This window comes from Zonotrichia albicollis, chromosome 4 (assembly GCF_047830755.1).
Source record: "Zonotrichia albicollis isolate bZonAlb1 chromosome 4, bZonAlb1.hap1, whole genome shotgun sequence".
NCBI lineage: Eukaryota > Metazoa > Chordata > Aves > Passeriformes > Passerellidae > Zonotrichia > Zonotrichia albicollis.
In genome coordinates, this window is record NC_133822.1 from 57,558,532 (window position 1) to 57,578,411 (window position 19,880).

At 36.5% G+C, this 19,880-nt stretch overlaps 1 protein-coding gene across 5 annotated transcripts in view; it reads right to left on the minus strand.

Annotated features, from left to right (window-relative positions):
• The window catches only part of DOCK4 (dedicator of cytokinesis 4), a 221,532-nt gene that overhangs the window by 88,382 nt on the left and 113,270 nt on the right, over window positions 1-19,880 (minus strand). For all 5 annotated transcript variants that reach the window (XM_014275935.3, XM_014275933.3, XM_014275934.3 and 2 more), the window contains exons 12-13: window positions 18,417-18,505; window positions 5,905-6,030 (exon numbers count right to left, since the gene is read on the minus strand). In XM_014275935.3, coding sequence (XP_014131410.2) covers window positions 5,905-6,030; window positions 18,417-18,505 — 215 coding nt within the window. The remainder of the gene's footprint in view (window positions 1-5,904; window positions 6,031-18,416; window positions 18,506-19,880) is intronic.

Genomic DNA, 19,880 nt, shown 5'->3' on the forward strand with positions numbered 1-19,880 from the left:
TTTAAGTATATTATAGGGAAGAGGCAGAAAAAATTAAGGCAATTTCTACTATTTATATACTAGCAGCTACTTTATATATTATGACTAGTATTCTTGTTTATAGATGGAAAACTTAATTAAAACAACTCTGCATATGTTAGGATTTTAGGAGCATTGGTCACTTTGGTAACATCACTGCCTTTCTATTATTTAAGAAGACTTGAACATTTAAATCAGAGATGAATAAACTGATTTTTTTAGTACTTTCCTCAGTTATTTTACTTTCATTTTTCAATAAAACATTATCTGCATTTTCAGCTTTACTACAGAAACATTCAACAAGCTCTAAGACACACTCTCCAGAAAACATCTGATTAAGCAAATGAAATGCCCTTTACAAGGAATTCTCAAATATTTTCATATCTCAAATGGATTGTACATTTACCACGTAATACCCAATTGTTCTGCGACTTTTTTTTCTCTTCCTTCTATCAATGAAATGTAAAACAAGCTGCTTTAAACAAGCGAGGGATAAAAAAAATGCAACTTTTTTCAACAGAAAACTTTGACTTGTTGACTTTGTCAAACTTCAAAATAAAGAAAATATTTCCAACCCAATTGTGAAAGACTGTTTGCTATAACAGAACTAACACATTCATTTGTTAGTTTGCCAGTGTTCCATACCCAGTTTATCAAAGAAAAACTTCCAAGCCATAACTATCCTTGCATACACCTCCCATTCATCACTGCTACTTATTCTACACTCAGTAGAAAGCCAGCTTATTCTTCAAATATCATAAACTGCAGAAAACTCTTTTCCCCATTTTTCATTTCCAGAAAATTTAAATTAAGGGAAATACAATTAAATTCTGGCTTGTCTTCCCTTTCCATAGTTTTCTTCTATTTTTTTCCTTCGGTTTCTAATGAACCAAAAAAACAAGACAGAGGAGATGGAAAGGAGAAGGAAAACAATACACAAGCTCCTTGCACTTGTCTAACCAAATACATCATGCCCTTCTTTTCTCCAGTGACTTGTATAAATGTTAATTCCTTCAAAAGATAGGATTAAAGTTTTTAAATAGTATTAAAATAGGATTTGAAAAGCAGAGGATATTCCTCCTAGAGTACTACAGTTTTGTGAAAGGTCAAAATGCAGGGTGTCTTTACTCCACCATATTGCTCAAACATATTTTGTGTAACTAATATATCCAGTGGCAGAAGTTAAATTTAAACTGTTTGTACTTCATATGGTATAAAGAAAAGTTGGGGAAAATTCACTCCATTGCTAAAGGAAGAAAAATGTTGAAACATGTCAGATATAGATTTCTTCTCCTAGAATCTACAGCTCTTTACTAGCTCTAAGCTCACTGGCAGATACAGACACTTACCATGATGAAGACAACCTATTCCATAGCTTCCTTTATATTTTTGCAGAATCTTTTTCTATGCTTTTAAAGAATGACTGTCTCTAGTCAAAAATCACAAAATTGATAACCAATGTTATCACAAAGATAGCATTTTTTGACACCATTTGTATAAAAAGACAAAGATTCTATTTCTAGCTTTATTTTAAAAAGCTTCTGAAAATAGTAAGAAAGGTTGGTGTGTACTTGGACATGAAAAGGTCTTTTAATAATCCAGATGAAAGTACGATTAGTAGTTTCAGTAGCTTTGAAGGATGGGATCTGATGAGATTTAACTGGACAGCAAAAGGACATCTAATGAAGTTAAAAGGTGACAAACATAAAGCAATGCAGAGTGATAAGAAAAAAATTCAGATACTTTTCTTTAATTAAGCATATGAAAGCTTAACATAGGAAACTTAAAAGCACAGCAACATCCCAGGCACCTTATTTTATCTGCTAAAATGCAAAAAAGAAAAAGACAATGTTGAAACAAAATGCAGCTTTTAATCTTGGACAAATAAGTTTGAAAGAATGAAAGTTCCTATACAAAGCTTAATAGTACAGCTGCATGTAGAGTTTTCAGCAATGACATTTGTCAAAATTTATCACAGAAATAGAAAAGGACCAAAAAATTCCAGGTTAATTATTACAAGCCAAGACTTCTCCAGTCAGGACTGACTAACCCAGTTCGAGATACCAGTACAGATACCACACTAAGCTTGTGTACAAGGTAAACACTGGTCAATGTAGAACCATTGTAGGGATGCACCAATTCTTTAACCTCTTCTAATAGCATATGAGTTTAATAATTTGGATGTAAAGGAAGAAATATTAACTCTTATCCTTAAATCAAAGCATGTCATGATCAGCTAGCAGTAGTGGTAATGGCACCAGTTCAGATCATAAGCTGAAAAAAAGGACAGCTAACTGATATCCACCTGAGAAAGTCTTTTGAGATGTCAGCCAACAGGCCAATGGTTTTCACACCAAAGTACATTTTACAGATAAAGACATTTTGAGCTGCTGTCTCTAAGTCATGGAGCCTTTCAACATCAAATCCCTAGCTGTTTTAAGTCAGAATTATCTTGTCATATTACTATAGACAAAGCTGCATAGAGGAAGTTTGTAGGTAAAATTCCAGGAAGGAAGGCTTGGACCTCACTGAATTGCTCAGTGAAAAAAGTATTCTACAAGAAGAAGATGAGACACTTTTAAGTGCTTATGTATCACACTGAATGGATTTGGTCTTTGAATGTACCAAGTAGTTAAGACAACAACTACCAGTAAACTACCTGTAATAGACTTAGCCCTGTTAAGAACAGTGTAGCTTAAATGAAGTAAAGCAGATGCAGTTCTGATCTGGAATGCACAACAAAAGAAGATATGCACCTGTATGTATGCTTACCACACAAAAGTTTAATCTATTTACAACTGGGAGGCAGAGTGGGCATCTAGTGAAGCCAGTTAAGTCCTCATTTAGACAAACAGCTGTGCTAGGGTTTATTCCAATTCTAAAAACTCCAGGCAACACATATTAGTGATCAGGCTCATTTACAGAATTAGATATTTTCCACATTGGGGCCAAAGAACATGTACATGCACATGTATAACACATGAGCATGAACAGCACTGAAGGCATGCGCTGATACAGGTGCTCTAAGTCAAATTTGAAAAGAGATTCCATAATACTGAACTACATAAAATAGCAAAAAAGCTGGTTAAAGTATGCATAGAAAAAGGGCTTTCAAATTTCATTACTTATTATGTATGTAAGTTTAACTTAGAGTGCTCCTCAAAAGTATACTACATCTGTAAATATCAAATGCTGAATTTTATATATTAATAATGATGCAGTTGTCAGGAAGTGGTGAACACAGAAACTCAGTGTGCAAGCACAGATGTCCCTCAATGTTGTACAAAGCTTCCTGAGAATATTGGCTGTATATCTGCAGACAACCACACTAGAATGTTGGAAGAGAATTTACCAATGCTTGCATGGAGTCTGCCCTGAAATCCTGGTCAAACCTACAAAATGCATATTGATTATCCTCACAAGTTGACACTTTCACTGCCTGCCCTTTTGTTGGCTAGAACAAAGTTACCTATTTCACAGACTTTTTAAATCATGGCCATTACTTTTTTCCATCCATCTACTTTATTTCCCAAAACACTTGGAATTCTTCATTAAGAAATTCCAAGGGCTCTGGACAGTGTATTTGTGGCTTCAGCCTGTCAAGCTGCAGTGACACAAAACGCATTACTCTATAAAAACATGCACTATTATTGTCAGTTCTGGTTTGGCACGTATGCTGATCCCAGTTACTTTTCACAGCAAAACCTCCACAGAGAAAAGGATTGGTATGACAAAAAAGGAAGGTCAGAGAGAGTTTAAATACACCAGAATAGGAGAGAGACTTAAAATATGGCATTTCTAAGAGAGATACTGCAGTTTAGCAGCAGGAAGCATTTCTTATTGAATAATTCAAGAGAGTCTTATTCACAACACTAACCTAAGTGCTAATTAGCCACAGCAACACCCTTTCAACAAAAATATAAAATAAGATCTAATTAATGACCATTTCTAGTGGCAAAAGATTAAGTTCTCTAATTTATCTGTGGAAAAAAAAAAAACGCGACAAGATAAATAGAATGAAAGAGGAGCTTTAAATTAAAAAAGCATTCCAAAGGCTAGGTTGCTGAGGGCATTTCAGGGCCTAGGGCATACTACTCTGGTTAGTCCTTGAAACTCATCATTGCAAGACTGAGATGATTATTTATCTTTAGGAGAAATCCCTTCTATGCCAGCAAACACAGAAGTTGTCCATTATTTAAACTCATGTATGCATACAATTGGACTGAGAAAGCAGTATACCAGAACCCATATATTATTTTTTAAACTGAAACAGTGACAAAGTGAACCTGCATAATTCTTTGAAACTGAGTCAAGGAACTCCTCCAGCAGCTGATTACACTGTACCCTGCTATAACATGTTTCTTGCAGTTTAGTACATTGCTTTATTTCTCAAGTGGAAAATGAAGGGATAAGAGATCTATTCATACAACTTAGCAAATTTGATAACACAGAGCAGCAGGTCACTAAATCATAGATAACTGGGGAAATTATTCCTAATAGGAGTTACAGTGTGCTCAGTAAAACTGCTTCCACTGCTATCTACCAGACTATCTACAACACCCATTTCATTCAAATTTCAAATCCAACAGTAAGACAACAAATAAAGCCTAGCTAATAAGCTATAAAATGTCAATTGAATTGCTTGCATTAGGCATATATATAGAAACTAACTTCAATTTAAATGGCACCTGACATGCATTTTATTATACTAAATACTGCAGTTGTACCATTTTCACTGTAGTGCTGAAACTGTTTTATTAACTTGTGCTATTGTGCATGTTTTAAGTGACCAGTAGTGCTGATCAAGGATGCAGAAGGACAGATGTTTAATTGGCAGTAAGCACACAAGAGTGAATTCTCAGTTGTCAAGTTTCAGGCAGAAGTTCAAGAGAAAGACATGCCCACAGCTAAAGCTGAGCCTCATTACTGAGTTTCAAATGCCTGTTTAAGACCTCCTCGATTAGTGAAGTATGAATGTTTATTTATTCTTGCCTCAGAACCCTAGTTTACTTCTGATTTAGGTCCACAGGAATGCAAAGACAGATCTTTATATGAAGAAGATAGTCCCTATTAAAAATCTGAAAGTCATGGGGATGATTTACATTTGAGAACGTCAAGACTGTATGTGTGGACTCAGCTGAAACTAAGATGTGAGCTCCTCCCTGCAACACTTCTCAGCAACAACATAACACCATAATCATGCCAAACTGATCTGCTTGAAAGTATGCTTTGCCTTTAAAGAGACATTTGCTTACTAATTTTCAGCAACCCACTGAACGTTTACAAAATTTCATTTCAGGGATGTAGTTATAAATTGTTCTATGATCTTCTTTCCATATTTGCTTCTTCACAATCACACTGACACAATCTTTCCACTTTCCTTAGCTTTGGTTAAAGTATTTGCCTATTTTGTCATATAATATACACAAAATGAAGTCTCTGCATCTGTATTATTGTCCATTTCCAGTCATCTCAATTTTGGAGACACAAATCTCATGAAAGCAGAAGCTGTACAGTATCAGTGAAATTCTGTGAGTCTTTATTTAAAAAGCTACCAGCTCCTATGAATTGCTTCTGCTGGTTATCTTTTTAACTGCATAGGGCTCAGCAGTCTTGCATTCAGTCATCTTCACCTCTATAAAGTGGGGTTCCATCTCTCAAAAAAGGCTCCTATAGCCATAAGCATTTTGATACTGGCATAGCAACTAAAAATGTAACGGGGCCACTGGGACCCAGTTTTCTTCTATCTTTATGAAAAAATAGTAATATAAAAGTTTTGGGAACTGTTTAAGAAGTTTCAGAATACAGTATTCATTTGAAAATCAAGTAATTTCTCATAAGCTCTTTCTTTTACTGCTTAGCAGGATAGTTTTCTCTTCAACTTACCAGGCATTATAATATTGGAAAAACCTAGTTTCCTTGTTATGGATACTCCATGGGTAAATCTGGATGTATACTCCCTCCTAATTTGTTCTATGTCTCCATGAAGCAACTGAAGAGAAACTGCAAGACCTGAAAATGAAGAGAAAAACAATGAAAACTTAGACATTCAAACAGATTATTATCAGTACTACTTAAAAATTTTATGTGTTTGCAAGTATACATGCATTCTTGAGAACAGGAAACTCAGAGGAAGCCAACCTATTTCAGTTCTGAAGTGTATTTGTGAAGGGTATCAACATCAAAAAATCAGTAAAGACTTGAAAACAACTACCTATGAAAACATTAGCAAATTACTACTGATGTGTAATTGAACCACAATGACATGAATGAAAATTGTATCAGTAGGGACAGACTAATGTTTTAACTAAAAAGAGAACTAGAAAGAGGTCAATTTGGAGAAATTTTGCTATCAGGGCATTTGGTATAATTTTAATTTTTCACTTCCTTCAACACAACCCTGCCTTTATTGACATGCAAGAAAAAGTGCACATACAATTTTCGCCCTGAGCTATGGGTAAAACACAGAAGTCCCATCACAGCATATCACTTTGTATCAATTCTTACAGAGTTATACAATTTATTCATCTAAAATCTGAAGAAAAAATTCTAGTAAGCTAATATAATTACTGTCTTAGGAAAAGTAATTTCATAAGGACTAAAATTACAATTTTTGTTCATCATTTACCAGATTTAATCAATCATACTCATTCTTATGTTTGCTAGAAGACACGCAAAATGCAAGGGTGGCCATATAATAATTTTCCAATTTTTATTCCTCTAGAACCAAGGACGCATAACTCCTTCTACTACATCTGCAGTATACAAATAAATTGCAAAGAGCATACTTCATTACAGAGAAGTAATGAAGTAATTGAGATTAACAAAAGCAACAGGCATGCCTTTTGGTTATTGCAAATGTAATCACTGAGGCAAGTGTCAGAATGACACAGCTTGTCAAGATTAATCTTGCCTGACCTTCAGCATTACTATGGCATATCCTGTGTCAACACACAGATCAAGGAGAAGATAAAAGCAAACGCTTTGTATGCACTCAACAACTGGAGATAAACAGACAACTCAGAAGAAGAGTCATAATGAACTTGAGATTAAGCTGAAGCAAATAACATGTACAACACAGACTGAACAATAAGGTCATCAGTCCTTTTGGCTTTGAAAGAAATTTTCCCTACAACCATATTACAGTTCAACTGAATAAATTTAATTCAAGTCTGGCAGTTCCTAAAATCAGGGCTCAAAACTCTGTACTATGTACTGCCAGTCCAGGCTCCTGCAGATCAGATATACAATTACCATGACAACTTTTATATTTTTCCCCTTACCTATGTTTACATTTTCTTATTTTGGCAGCTCCAGAGAAAGTGATACTCTGACCAAACCTTCTTTCTCATAAAGACAGCTCGCCTACACATCTCCAACTGGGTACATAAATCTTACAAGGAAAAGCACTCAGTAAAGTCTTTTCTATTTTAAGGACTGTATTTAATGCCATAGATATTAATTATTTTTATAGGGGAATTTGTTCTATGGTTATACAGTGAACGACCTTTAGGAAGAAGTGACAATCATTATTTGGGCAGGTGAGAAAACAAACCACACCATGGCTAGCTGACAGTACAGAAGCTTGGTACAAAGCAAAATTCAGGCTCTGTTAGAGCAGGTGAAAGGTTTTTCATTGCTGTATGGGAAGAGCTAGGCTGGGTACAGCTCCCTGATAAATATGGATATTTAGACCACCCCCAATCTTGCTGCTTTTATATTTTAAGAAATTGTTATACATACACATGTATAATCATGCCCTCATATGCCCCCACTGCACTGTTTCCTTGGAAACCTGAAAAACCCATTTGCTATTGTTACAGATCACATCAACCACAACCACAGCATTAATCAGATATTGTACACCACCTGGTGTAAAGTTATTGTGTTTTCTAAACAAAGGCTGAAGACTCCAAATTCAATTTTCTTTCAGTATAAATTTCACAGATTCCCTTGAAGACTTTTATTTAACTTTAAACTCAGATGTCAAAAAACCTCATCAACGGCTAAACACTTTTAACTTGAGAAAAAAGCTATCTGTCAAGGATTTTAAGCACTAGCTCATGCAAGGAAAGAAAGATCTAGAGCTCAGCATTTCATGGCATTCATTGTTAGAGAATGAAGAGTCATCTTTATACATCCAAAAGCATCAAGAAATCTCTCAGTGAACACACCTGAAACACAGGTTAGTCATTTTACTTATAGTTTAAATACATCTTCGGAATATAAATGCCATGCACTTCCCAGCTTTTCAGAAAAATGAAGGACACTGGATTACAGATGGCAAAGTTACTTAAAAAAATTTGGTTATATGGTGTAAAGAGGCTAGTAAATAAGAAAGAGTGAAAGTCAACCAGAATGGAAACAAAGCAAGGATGCAGAGAGAAGAAAATCTGAATGACCTCCAAAAATCGAGTCTTCAAGTTAACACTTTTACCATTGAGGACCCAGCTGTCAAAAAGAAGGGAAATGACAAGAAGTAGAACTGATAATTTTGGTAAAATGCTTAAGTTGGGAGCACACATATTCTACATAATCAATGAAAAGAACACAATTCTCAGGTAAACATTCAGATTGCTCTGTCAGAGCTCCACTAATTTTGCAAGACACCCAGGCTACCCTCCATTAAGGGCCTAAAATCATAAGAGACATACTGTTACTGAGGTGTGACTCCCACATTACACAATAGGTTGCCTGAATTCCCCACAATATATTACTTTCAGGATGTTGAGATGGGCAAAAGGAGCATAATGTATATCAAAGGGTTGCCCCTAGAATTGCTTTCACTCTGCTCTCAAACCCACATTACTTGATGATCAATAATTGGCCACTGGTGAGCTGTTCATAGGCCTCTAGTACCATCCTGTGCCAGTACTTCCAAGGTGTGTTATGGTCACATGTCTTTCTTCTTCTGTGTTCCATTTTAGTCTAGGGTTAGAGCTAGTTAACTCTACACTAAGTACATGTCATAGGTATTTGTTAAATACAAAGCATACATCCACCACACAACTGCACAAAACTAAGCAAAAGCTATAATAAGGCAGATAAAATTTATTATTTTGTAATTTGATATATGCTTTTACAAGTCAGGACAAATCTCCTGTCAGAACAACACAGGGTAAGACAAGTCCAGGCAGTCAAAGCCAGATAGGTAAAGAGGACCTTGCTGTCAGCCAAACACAAAGCCTGTGGCCAGTTGCAAGCCACAGCAATCCCATATTCATGCGTTTGTAAAAATGCAATACACTTCCAGAAGGAAGTAGACACCCACCATGACTAAGGAACCACACAAATGTAATAAAAATCATGGGGAAGAGGTACTTTAAAAAAGATGGAATCATTCGCATTTTGCAAGGGCCTAGAGTTTGTATGCTTATTAAAAACTGAGCTACTGGAATATCAATAAGCATTAACTAACGTAATTTAAAACATACTGAAACATCACATTCAGATTTTCAGAAGGGTGCAGATTTAGCCTAAGAGGGACTCCCTCAGGCACACTGCACAATAAAGTAGATTGAAGAGGAACTCACAAGCTGAAACACATCACCCTTAAACTAAAAGAGAGGAGCTTCAGTGCAAATGTTAGGAAGAAATTCCTTATGGTGATGGTGGCAAGTCACTGAAAAAAGATGCCTAGAGAAATTGTGGATGTCCCATTCCTGGAAGTGTTCTAGGCCAGGTTAAACACAGCAAAAATATTTTAGAAAAACACAGAGTGTTTTGTGATAGGACAGCTGTTCACAGGCAAAGCAAAATACAGATGTGCAGCATGTCACCATACACTCCCTCTGACTGGGGCTGATAGGACCACTAACAACATTTATTACACCTGGGAGCCATCAAAAACTTCCTAACTATACATTTTCCACTTCTAGAATATTAGGAGCTAAAACATAACAACAAAAATTATTATCCAGTCCCTGAAGGACTGGCACATTTTTTTAACTAATGTCTGTAGCCTAGCTTTGTCCCCTCAGAAAAAAGCTTCAATTACCTCCCCAGTGATAATTAAAACATCTTGTGTTAGCTATTATTCATTATTTACCCCAGTTTTGAAACCACTACAACAATACTCTGTAAGGCACTGCAAATAGATATGCTTTTATTTCTTTTGCAAGCACATGAAATTTCTTACTATTAACTTGTACTAAATTTCAACCCAAGACAGATTATTTTTATTATTCAGATGAAAGACAATGCAGAAAATTTTCAATCTGCTGAATAAGCATCCCAGATTTTTGTTAGATTTGTCATTTTACCTTCAAACAGCTTTTGCACTGCATTATTGATTTCTGCGCTTAGTTATGACAAAAGGCATCTGTTCATTATGCTTATAGACCAACTTTATTTGCATTTGGACTTCTGGGGCCAGGGGAAATAATTTACAGTCAGCTTCTATCTACTGGCAGCAGAGAATCCTTGATCATATTAAGAAGAAAATGCCTAGCAGCTGCTCAGAAAACTGATAGAAGAAAAAAAAAAAACAAACCTCAGACAGAATGTTATTCAGCACTGTTTGTATTTTAAGAAAAGTAATAAAATAAGGCATCTGTCCAAATAAAGCTGCCTAAAGATGATAAAGCTTTTTGAGGGCTTACAGGTGTTCCAATTTCCAGTAGTGTTTTGCGTGACAAGGTAAAAAGGTAAAGGTAAAACCAGCAGATTTGCACAAACAAATGGTTTACTGATTTAATGTGATCTGGGACAAACAGTTGTATAAATCTTGGCCACAGAAAACTCTGTGTAGAAAATCCCACAAATTACTCTGGGAATAGATAGGTAAAGAAGGAGAGGTAGATTCAGTCCTTGATGGCCTTTTTGAAGACTTGATTTTGATTAATTTAAATTATCAAATTAAACTCCAAACTCCTCTTTTCCTCAGCTTTAAATTCTGAGGTTTAGCTCACTAAAAAAAGAATGAATCAATGCCATTGCAACACTTTGACAGCTTTCTTGGAGCTCTTTTGTCAAGATTTTTGTCAGAAATGCCCTCAAGTGTATAAAGTAGGGATGTTTTTCTTCCTCAAATGGAAGAGAGACACTTAAATGCAAATGAGATTTAGCTGTCATAGAAAAACTGGCCTGGAATTTCTTTACAGGGCAGGTGATAGAACCTCAAGTATTTCTTGCCAGACTTACCACAGGATGAAGGATAAAAGACTAAAAGGCTAAGTTACTATTATAAGCATCTAGCCTAACTACCCTATAAAGACAATAAAAATTTCAGAAATATTGTCTCCAGTTCTTGCCTTAACAAGGTCACCGCTGCCCTGTTCTATTAACAAGTCACTGGGCAAGTCAGCACCCATTTGCACACTACAGTGTTACACTGCAAAGGTGAACCATCTTGCACAAAGCTTTTTTAAATTACATTTTTACAAACTAGATGGTTAGCTAGAATATTATAGAGTGTGCAAAATACACAATTCTGCAATTTTAAGTGGTTTATATCGCTTCTAATGCAAATAAAAGGTTCCAAGAAAACACTTGTTATTTTCTCCTTCATGAAGTGCAGTTCTTCATGGAAACAGAATTGTATTAGAAATTTAGCTATTTGCATTCCAGTTATAAGTCTTATTTCAAAGGAAACAGATGTTTAATAGGTATCTGAACAAAATGTTAAAAATCTAATCCCCACCAACATAAGAACCTAGGTAACAATTGTAAAGAACTTATAAATATATTCTTTGAAGAAGTTAAAATCTTGCGTATGTGCTATATTAATAATTTGAAATAGTGTAAAGATTTTGTATTTTTTTAGTAGATTAAATGAAGGAAGTCAACACTATCCAACAAGTAGAAGAAATTTTTGGAAAAGGCTTATAAAAACATAATGCAACTCCAAGATAGAAATATGAACCAGCTATTGTTATTATGCAGCCTTACCTAGGAATTTCTGGGTCTAAATTGAGAGCCACTTGAACCACAGGCAGCAAGAGTGTGACCAGCAGGACCAGGGTAGGGTTTGTTCCCCTGTCCTCACCTCAAAACCTGTGTTCAGTTTTGAGGTCTTCGCCACAGGAAGGAAACTGAGGTGCATGTCCAGAGTAGGGCAGCAGGGCTGGTGAAGGGTCTTGGAGCACAGTGTTTACGAGAAGCAGCTGGGGGAGCTGGGGTTGCTTAATCTGGAGGAAAGCAAGCTGAGGGGAGACCTTATCCCTCTCTGCAGCCACCAGAAAGGAGGCTGCAGTGAGGTGGAGATCCATCCCTACTCTCAAGTTACAAGTTGCCTTGGAAAAGGGTGCCCAGAGAAGTGCTGGGCTCACTATCCCTGGAGATATTTAAAAGACCCTCTTTGCAGCCCTGGGTTAATGGTCAGACTCCAGGATCTTAAAGGTCTTTCTCAGCCTAAACAATTCTATCATTCATTATTGCAGTACTGACTTGAACAACAAATCATAGTTTCTACTGAACAGATCTCCCTGGCAGTACCACAATGGCACATTTTTCATTCTTCCCTGAAAACAACATGAATTTGACTCTATTACACCCTTATCTCTTCAGGGCCAAATGATCTTGGAACAACACTTCATGTGCAAAATTTTTTATATGAGTAATCTTTTGGCTTTAGCATTTTTTGAGAACAAAAGAGAATGCCTTAATTCATTGTATACATAAGAGTAGTATTCTTATTTTAAATGTATTTTAAACAGCTGCCTTCAGTGACAACTAATTCTTAAAGACGTCAAACTGGAATACACAATCTCCTTGTCACAAAACAAAGATTAAAAATGACAGATTTATAAATTTTCCTAGAACTAGAGTAACTAAGCAAATTCACTTGCTGTTTAAATGTTAGTGATGTGAAGATAAAAAATACATTTCAAAGCAATGCTGACACCTGAGAACCTTGTTGATAAAACGCAAACATCAGAAATCTTGTCTGTGATTAATTATATGCCCAGGAGTTGTCTAAAAGTTATGTACTTCATTCTGTTTTACCTCCTCAGTGAAGCTCATGCTATCATTCTCCTGCTATCATTCCTCCTCATTGCTCCCCAGTCATTGCCCCAGTCAATTCTTCACTGTAAGCCTATGCTTTCTTTTTGGCTACAACTCATAGCTCTTCCTAGCAGGGAATGCACATTTAGTTTCCCATCTGAGATTTCTTGTGCTGGTTCACAGGAAAAAGCTCTCCTTGCCACAACTCTGAGTGTGATAATGCTGTGAGCTGCTGGGGCAGTGTCACATAAACACAGTCACATTACTTCTGGCATCTAGAAAATACTTCAAGTTACCACAGCTCTACTTTTTTAAAAAAATATATATTTATTGATTATATTTTACATGTATTTTATTTTATTATATATATTTTAAGCAATATATATATTGTTTTATATGCATTGTATTTATTTCTTATTTATTTATTGTAGACATATAGTGAGCTAGCGATTCCCTGCTGCATTTGATCTCTTGTAGCTCTTCATTTCACAAGTGTGAAAAAATGATGCTCCCTGATTAAGGGGACTCTGTAGTTTCTCCCCTGCAAGGTAAATAATGACACTAACAGGCTTCCTGCCCCAAACCAAGGAATTTGTAAGCCAAAGCTTACTTTTTGTCAAAAAGGAAATGAAACAAAGTACTTGTTCCCTTAAATTTCTCAGTGTTTGACAGTAACCATGGAGAAATTATATCATCAGAGTGCTAGGGGGCTGCTGAATGCAGGTGAACAGGCATGAGAAAGCCCCAAAGCACATATCACTGTTTCTAACCAACTGTGTCCATTGTCATATCTGCCCCAGAACTTACATCTGGTCAGATGAGCTCATGCAGTGGGCTGGTCTACCTCATGTCTTTTCTGACCAAGCCTTACATGACCACTGAGGCAGAGATTCAGTGGCAGGTATATTGCGGAAAAAAGTCCCACATGTGAGGTAAAAATAGTTCCCTAAACTGAAGGATGTTCTATGAAGCTTACTTTAGGTTGGTTGAATTAAAGTTAAAATTATTTGCCTTTGAATGAGCATCCTCACTGAACTTCAAAAACGTTCGATCGTGTTGGGCCACATAACTTCCTGAGGACCCTTCCAGCCTAGCTCACTGTGTGATCTGGTGAATAACATTCCTCCTTGAGATGACAGATTGTCCTTCTTCATGGTGGTAGTGCTGGCAAACATCTGTCAACACATGGGCTTCAAGTCCTCCATGCTTCAACCAAGGAATTCTAGTTTCAAGCACTCACAGCAATTAATGTATAATTAACAGTGATCCCAGTGGAGCTGCAAAGTAAGTTTGGCATTGGTACCACAGAATAAACCACACTGTCCTCAGTATAAATGCAATTAGGTTACATCAGTCTTGTCTAGTTCATCAGAACACTCCAAGATAATGGCACAAGGAAAGACTTTCCCACTACATCAGTTATTTCCATGGACTCCACACAGGTTCAAAGCTACAGAGCAGCCAGAGGTGTTTATAATTTCTTACATCAGTAATTTAATCTCTATAGGACTAAAAAGGATTTTTACCTCCTTTGCTGTCACAACTGAAAATCACATGTATCCCTTCCTCAGCTTCCAAGAATTACTCCATGAGGCAAGACTTTTCAAAACTTGTTATAAGGAAATCCCAATCAGCATTTACAGAAAAGCTTACACTTGAGGCTATTAGGAGCCTAAAGGGAAAAGGAGAGTAAACCAGAATGTCTTGCATCCCCTTAAAAAGTAAGTCATTCAGTCTTTCTTTTCATAGGAATGTGAAGAAAAAGAAATTCATAGTGCATTTCATGGACATTTAAATATGATTTTTATCAGGTAACTCACTGGGGAGAACATTCATATATATCATGAGATCCAGGCTTAAATCTTTCCTCTGAGAGATTGGTAAGAAGACATAATTAGAGATCACACTTAAGAAAATTATGTGCTACTCAGAAGGCTTTAGAGCCATTTCCACTTTCCCCATGGTATCATGAATATTTTCAGATCATATACAAAGTTGAACAGTTGCTGCAGGGAAGTTGGAGAAGCCAAGCAATTAGTATGCTCATCTGGGACATGCAAGACTAGCTGAAAATCCTTTTCCAAATCAGATCTCTGATTCCACAGATACAAAAATAGAAATGTGCTATTTTCCTCATAAAACTGATGCAATTAGGTGTGATGTCTATGCAGGATTATTGGGTTTTCCACTGCTTTTTGCATTTAATATTTAAAACAAAGTAACCAGCTTCTAATTCTAAGAAAAAATATTTTACAGAAAATAGATTTTACAGCCAACTCTGCTCCAGATATTACTGAAATCTGGTTTGTGTAATAATGACATTCCACAAATACCAGAAACTCTATGTAAGAAATAACAAAGCTACTAAATGCAGCAAGGTTGTACAATTTGGCCTTGGCAATATTCATTTCATCCCTTACACCAGGCACCCAGGTGTTTTCCAGCAACATGATACCTTACACCAGCTGCAAAGACCAGTGGTGAATTGGAATTGCATCCACTACCTGCTGCTCCACTCTGTTAGACTGGAAATTCTTACAGAAAACACATTCCAGTTCCCACTCCAGCAAAGGATACTAAATTATCCATGAGAGTGCACCCTTCCTTCCATTCCTGCACCACGGAGAAGAGGAAAGGGGATGAACATCTGTGTCCTGCTCCTTTTTGAGCTTTATAAACAAATGACAGTCATTTGACTTTATTTGATCATTTTTAGACACAAGCAGAGAATAAGATGCAAGAGGATTCTGTATTTAAGAACTGTCATGAGTTGAAGCACAAAAGGTAAGTTTTTGGCACTGGGGGATTGAGTGGCAAATACAAATGCTATAGTATGTCACTATGCATTTTACATGCAAGACACACAAAGTACATTTTGAGTTCCTTTTCAGATTGCCACAAAAAATGGAAGATTTTTTTTTCCTGAAGAATATTATGAACTATCTGATAAACTATTTTAGCAGGGGTGCACAACAATTTGTGGGAACTAAAACATGTAAAATCTCCTGACTTGAAAGAAACTGTACAGGAATATGAAGAGGGAACAAGCTTAGAGAACAGACAGTAGTCTGAAGCATCTTTGCTGTTGTTTTTACCATGCTTCCTTTCTAAGTATTTTTTTAAGTATTCAAGGTGATTTGAAAAGGGCAAGTGTAATATAAACCCAAAAAAATCAAGTTTTCCTACATCTGGCACATACCTACAACAGTTCCTAAGGGAGAGAAAAGACATCCCTCTCCTGTAATGCACGGTGTTATCTTTTTTTGACAACAACAAGGTGGCAGCCAAAGCTAATGAGGCTTCAGAACCAGCCACAGAACACTACCACAGAAAAAGACAGCAAATAAAAAATAAAAAGTAGTGTAACAACAATATTTTCCATGAGGTGTCAGCAGAAGTATCTGAACATATTGCTAAAACCTTGCAAGTGCTTTTTCAGGCTGCTAAGGAGTCACAAGAGAAAGAATTTCATGTGTGTGCTATAAATAACCTTCCATAGTTTATCTTTCACTTGCTCAGTGCTGGAAGTGGCATTACTGCTCACTTCCTCTTTCTCTCTCCAGCCTTCACATCCACTGCTGGAATTCTGTGCTGCTCTTCCCTCTTTGTCTCCCTTACCCTGACAATACTTTTCAAAATGCAGCTAATCTTCCATTTGCTACCTTTAGTTTCCAGCCTCCTGCAACATGCAAAAACATTCACAAGCCACGTCTTTCATGCTGAATATTCACATAATTTAGAGTATTCAAATGTATCCAATGTCTCCTAAGAACTGCACATTTCACTGTGAACTTCAATTTCATGAGAGAAGAACAGGATTAGCAATGTATCACAGAGTAAGCACACATTATATGGACAGTCAGAACGACAAAGAATAAATTTTTCTTGATGAATATGATTAACACACATTTAAGAAGCCAAACATAAGCTTACTCAGTAATGTATCTATTTTCAGTACATGACTTTCATACTTATTGTCCAATAAGATCCATGATATTCTAAACCTTAAATATATGTATATATTTGGCTAGATTCTATTATGAGAAAATAATCAAATTATAAATGGCTAAATATATAGCTTCAGTCTTTATAAATGAGCTTTTATATGCTTCTTGGCTATCCTCCAAAGATAGCTTAACATACATTTTCAAGATAAACATTGTGCTTGCAATCAAGCTAAAGAAGCCTGCAATGTACAATACAGTTAAAGAAGCCTGAAGTCTGCTACATGAAAGGCATTACAAATACAATATACTGAAACCTTGAAAATGAGATTTTTCTATGGTCATATTTCAACTAATTGACATTTCACAGGGAAAACCAACATTTGAATACAGGGACAATAGACTCATAAGCCTCCATTTCAAGTTTCATTTCAAGTTTGACGCCCCCTTTGAATGACAGAATTCAGAAAAAGTTAGCAAGTTGATATTGAAAAAAGAAAACAAAAAATACAAATTCATCATCTCCTGTGAGTCAAACCACCATCTCATAATAGCAAAGGGCATTTGTGTCCCATTCCTTAAGTCTCACACCCCAACTTATCTCAGACAGTTCCAGTAACATACAGCTGACCATGAGGACTATTGGCAAGCTCTGAAATTCTGATCCTGCATTTGCTCAGGTGGAATGCAAAGCTAACAGCAGGAATGCAAATTGCACTTCCATTTTCTGCTGAAGTGTAATAGATGATTGTTACGGTTTTGGCCATGAGGGGTGAGGTCTGGAGCTGTGTGGGCTTGTCTGGGTTGCTGTTCTGCTACATCATGGATGGTGTGGAAGTAAGGAACTCTGGCTTCCAGGAAGGACAGGTGGGGCTTCAGATCAAAAAAGAGTCTGGAGGGAGGGGAAACTCATCCACCATTGCTCATTGTTGTCCTTGGTAAGCATTTGCATGTGAATCACCCTCTTTTGTACACTTTTGTTACTAATATTGCTGCTGTTTCTGTTTCTTTCTCTTATCTCATTGCTCTTTCCAGTGAAATGTTCTTATGCCACCTCAGGATCTCTGCCTTTTGTATATCCCACCAGAAGGGGCAGGAGAGTGGTTTGCTTTTTAGTGTGAATACTAAACTGGGGAATACCATTCCTAAAACACGACAGCAATGTCCATGGTAAATTTTATATTCCTGGTGAAAATGTGAAGCAGAAATGTCAAGCAATATGAATCAATAATTTGATCAGCTCCAGAACTAAACAGAACTCCAGCAAGCTGTAGCTCCTCAGCACAGAATAAAAGTTTGTATTACATAGCTCCTTGAAAAAAAATTAACTTTTTTTTTAATTTTTAAATGCACACATGAACAGCAGTATTTTACATTTTCATCTGACTATTTTTCTCTACGTGCAAAAATGTTTCTTTCATAGATGTTAGTCTTCCTACAATAGAGCTATTTAATTTGCAAACTAAGAAACCCCTAAGAATGCAAACAGAAAGGCAGCAAACGACTCACCTGCATTGGAGCCTGTCAAGTTGTAACGTGCATTCAGCTTTTTAATGATATTTTCATGGATCTGATACCAGTCACTCTCTGTGTTGCACCTAGAAAAATTATAACTTTTCAAATTCTGAAATGGGAACACAAGTTCATCAGACCAACTTCCCAACATATCCCTAAATAAATCCTCTTTAGCTCATGAAACAACTAACACAGTGGGAGCAAACAAAGCCCCATGAAACTGCTTGTCTCAGTGGAAACAGTGCCCTTGCCATTTGAGAGAGGCACCATGAAACACCTGCTTCCTGTGGCAAAGGATAGGAGAAAGATTGGAACAGCTATGCTGAGGAGCTCAGCCACGACCAAGTTCATCTCTGTATAGATCTATCCTTCAGGGCTAACCCACACAGAAATCTATCTTGTGACACTCCAAAGAAGACACAGGACTCAGAGATGGTCTTAGTAAACAGAAAAATCTGTGCTATACACTTCAAAGTTACTTAAAAAGGTTGTTATCTTCAGGAGGTAGTGAATGAAAGACCAAATTACATTTCAGTATACATTTAGAAATCAGCTGGTTTTCCATAAGGAAACCTGACTGTGATGAAAACCTGACTCTAATGATCTGATTTCTAGTGATAATTCTTCTTCCATTGTTTTTGTTATCTTAAAACTAACAGGCAAATTTTGTGAAAAACCCAAAATATATTAGGTAGACAGAACAAACAATTTGTTAACCAAGAGTGAACATTTATCTGACTTGAGCGTTCTGGGAGTCTAACTAAGAGCCAGCCCACCTGCCCAGTGTTGCACTAAGCTGCTTTTCTGCAGCACTGATTCCAGCAGTTCTAATTCACTACAGATGGAGACAGAGGAAAGACACCCATGCCTTCAAGAGTTGAGTGCTACCCCTGGGAAGGGCAGAACTTTCTCACACACATGACAATATGTGTCCCAGATCACTCCACAAAACAGTTCTTACTCTGAAGTCCAAGATCAGCAGGAAGTTGCATGCATTGAGTTGCTACTAGAAAATTGAACTTTCTGCCAATTGCTATCAGCCAAAATCCATTATCTAATCAAGCACTCAATTTAAAATCTACTTTTGATTTTTCATTCTCCAGCACTGTCTTCTATATTTCTGTTATTCCTATTATATAGTTGCTTTATTTCATAAAAAGATACTCTGCTGTTTTGTTTTTCTTTTCTGTAGCTACAAAGTACTTCCACTAGATCCCTTGGCAGCACAAGGCATTAAAATAAGTCCAAAAAGCACCTTATGTTGCCATAATAAGAGCTCCAGAATAATGTGAAAAATGCTGATATATACACAAATAGCTCAAAGGATGTGACCTTTACCTTTACTATTATCCCACTTTATAAGCATACCTGTAGAACTAGCCAAAATTTCCACACTATGATAGAAAAAAAGCCAAAAAACCTAGCTACTGTGCATTTTTGGAAAAGAAAGGAGATAGA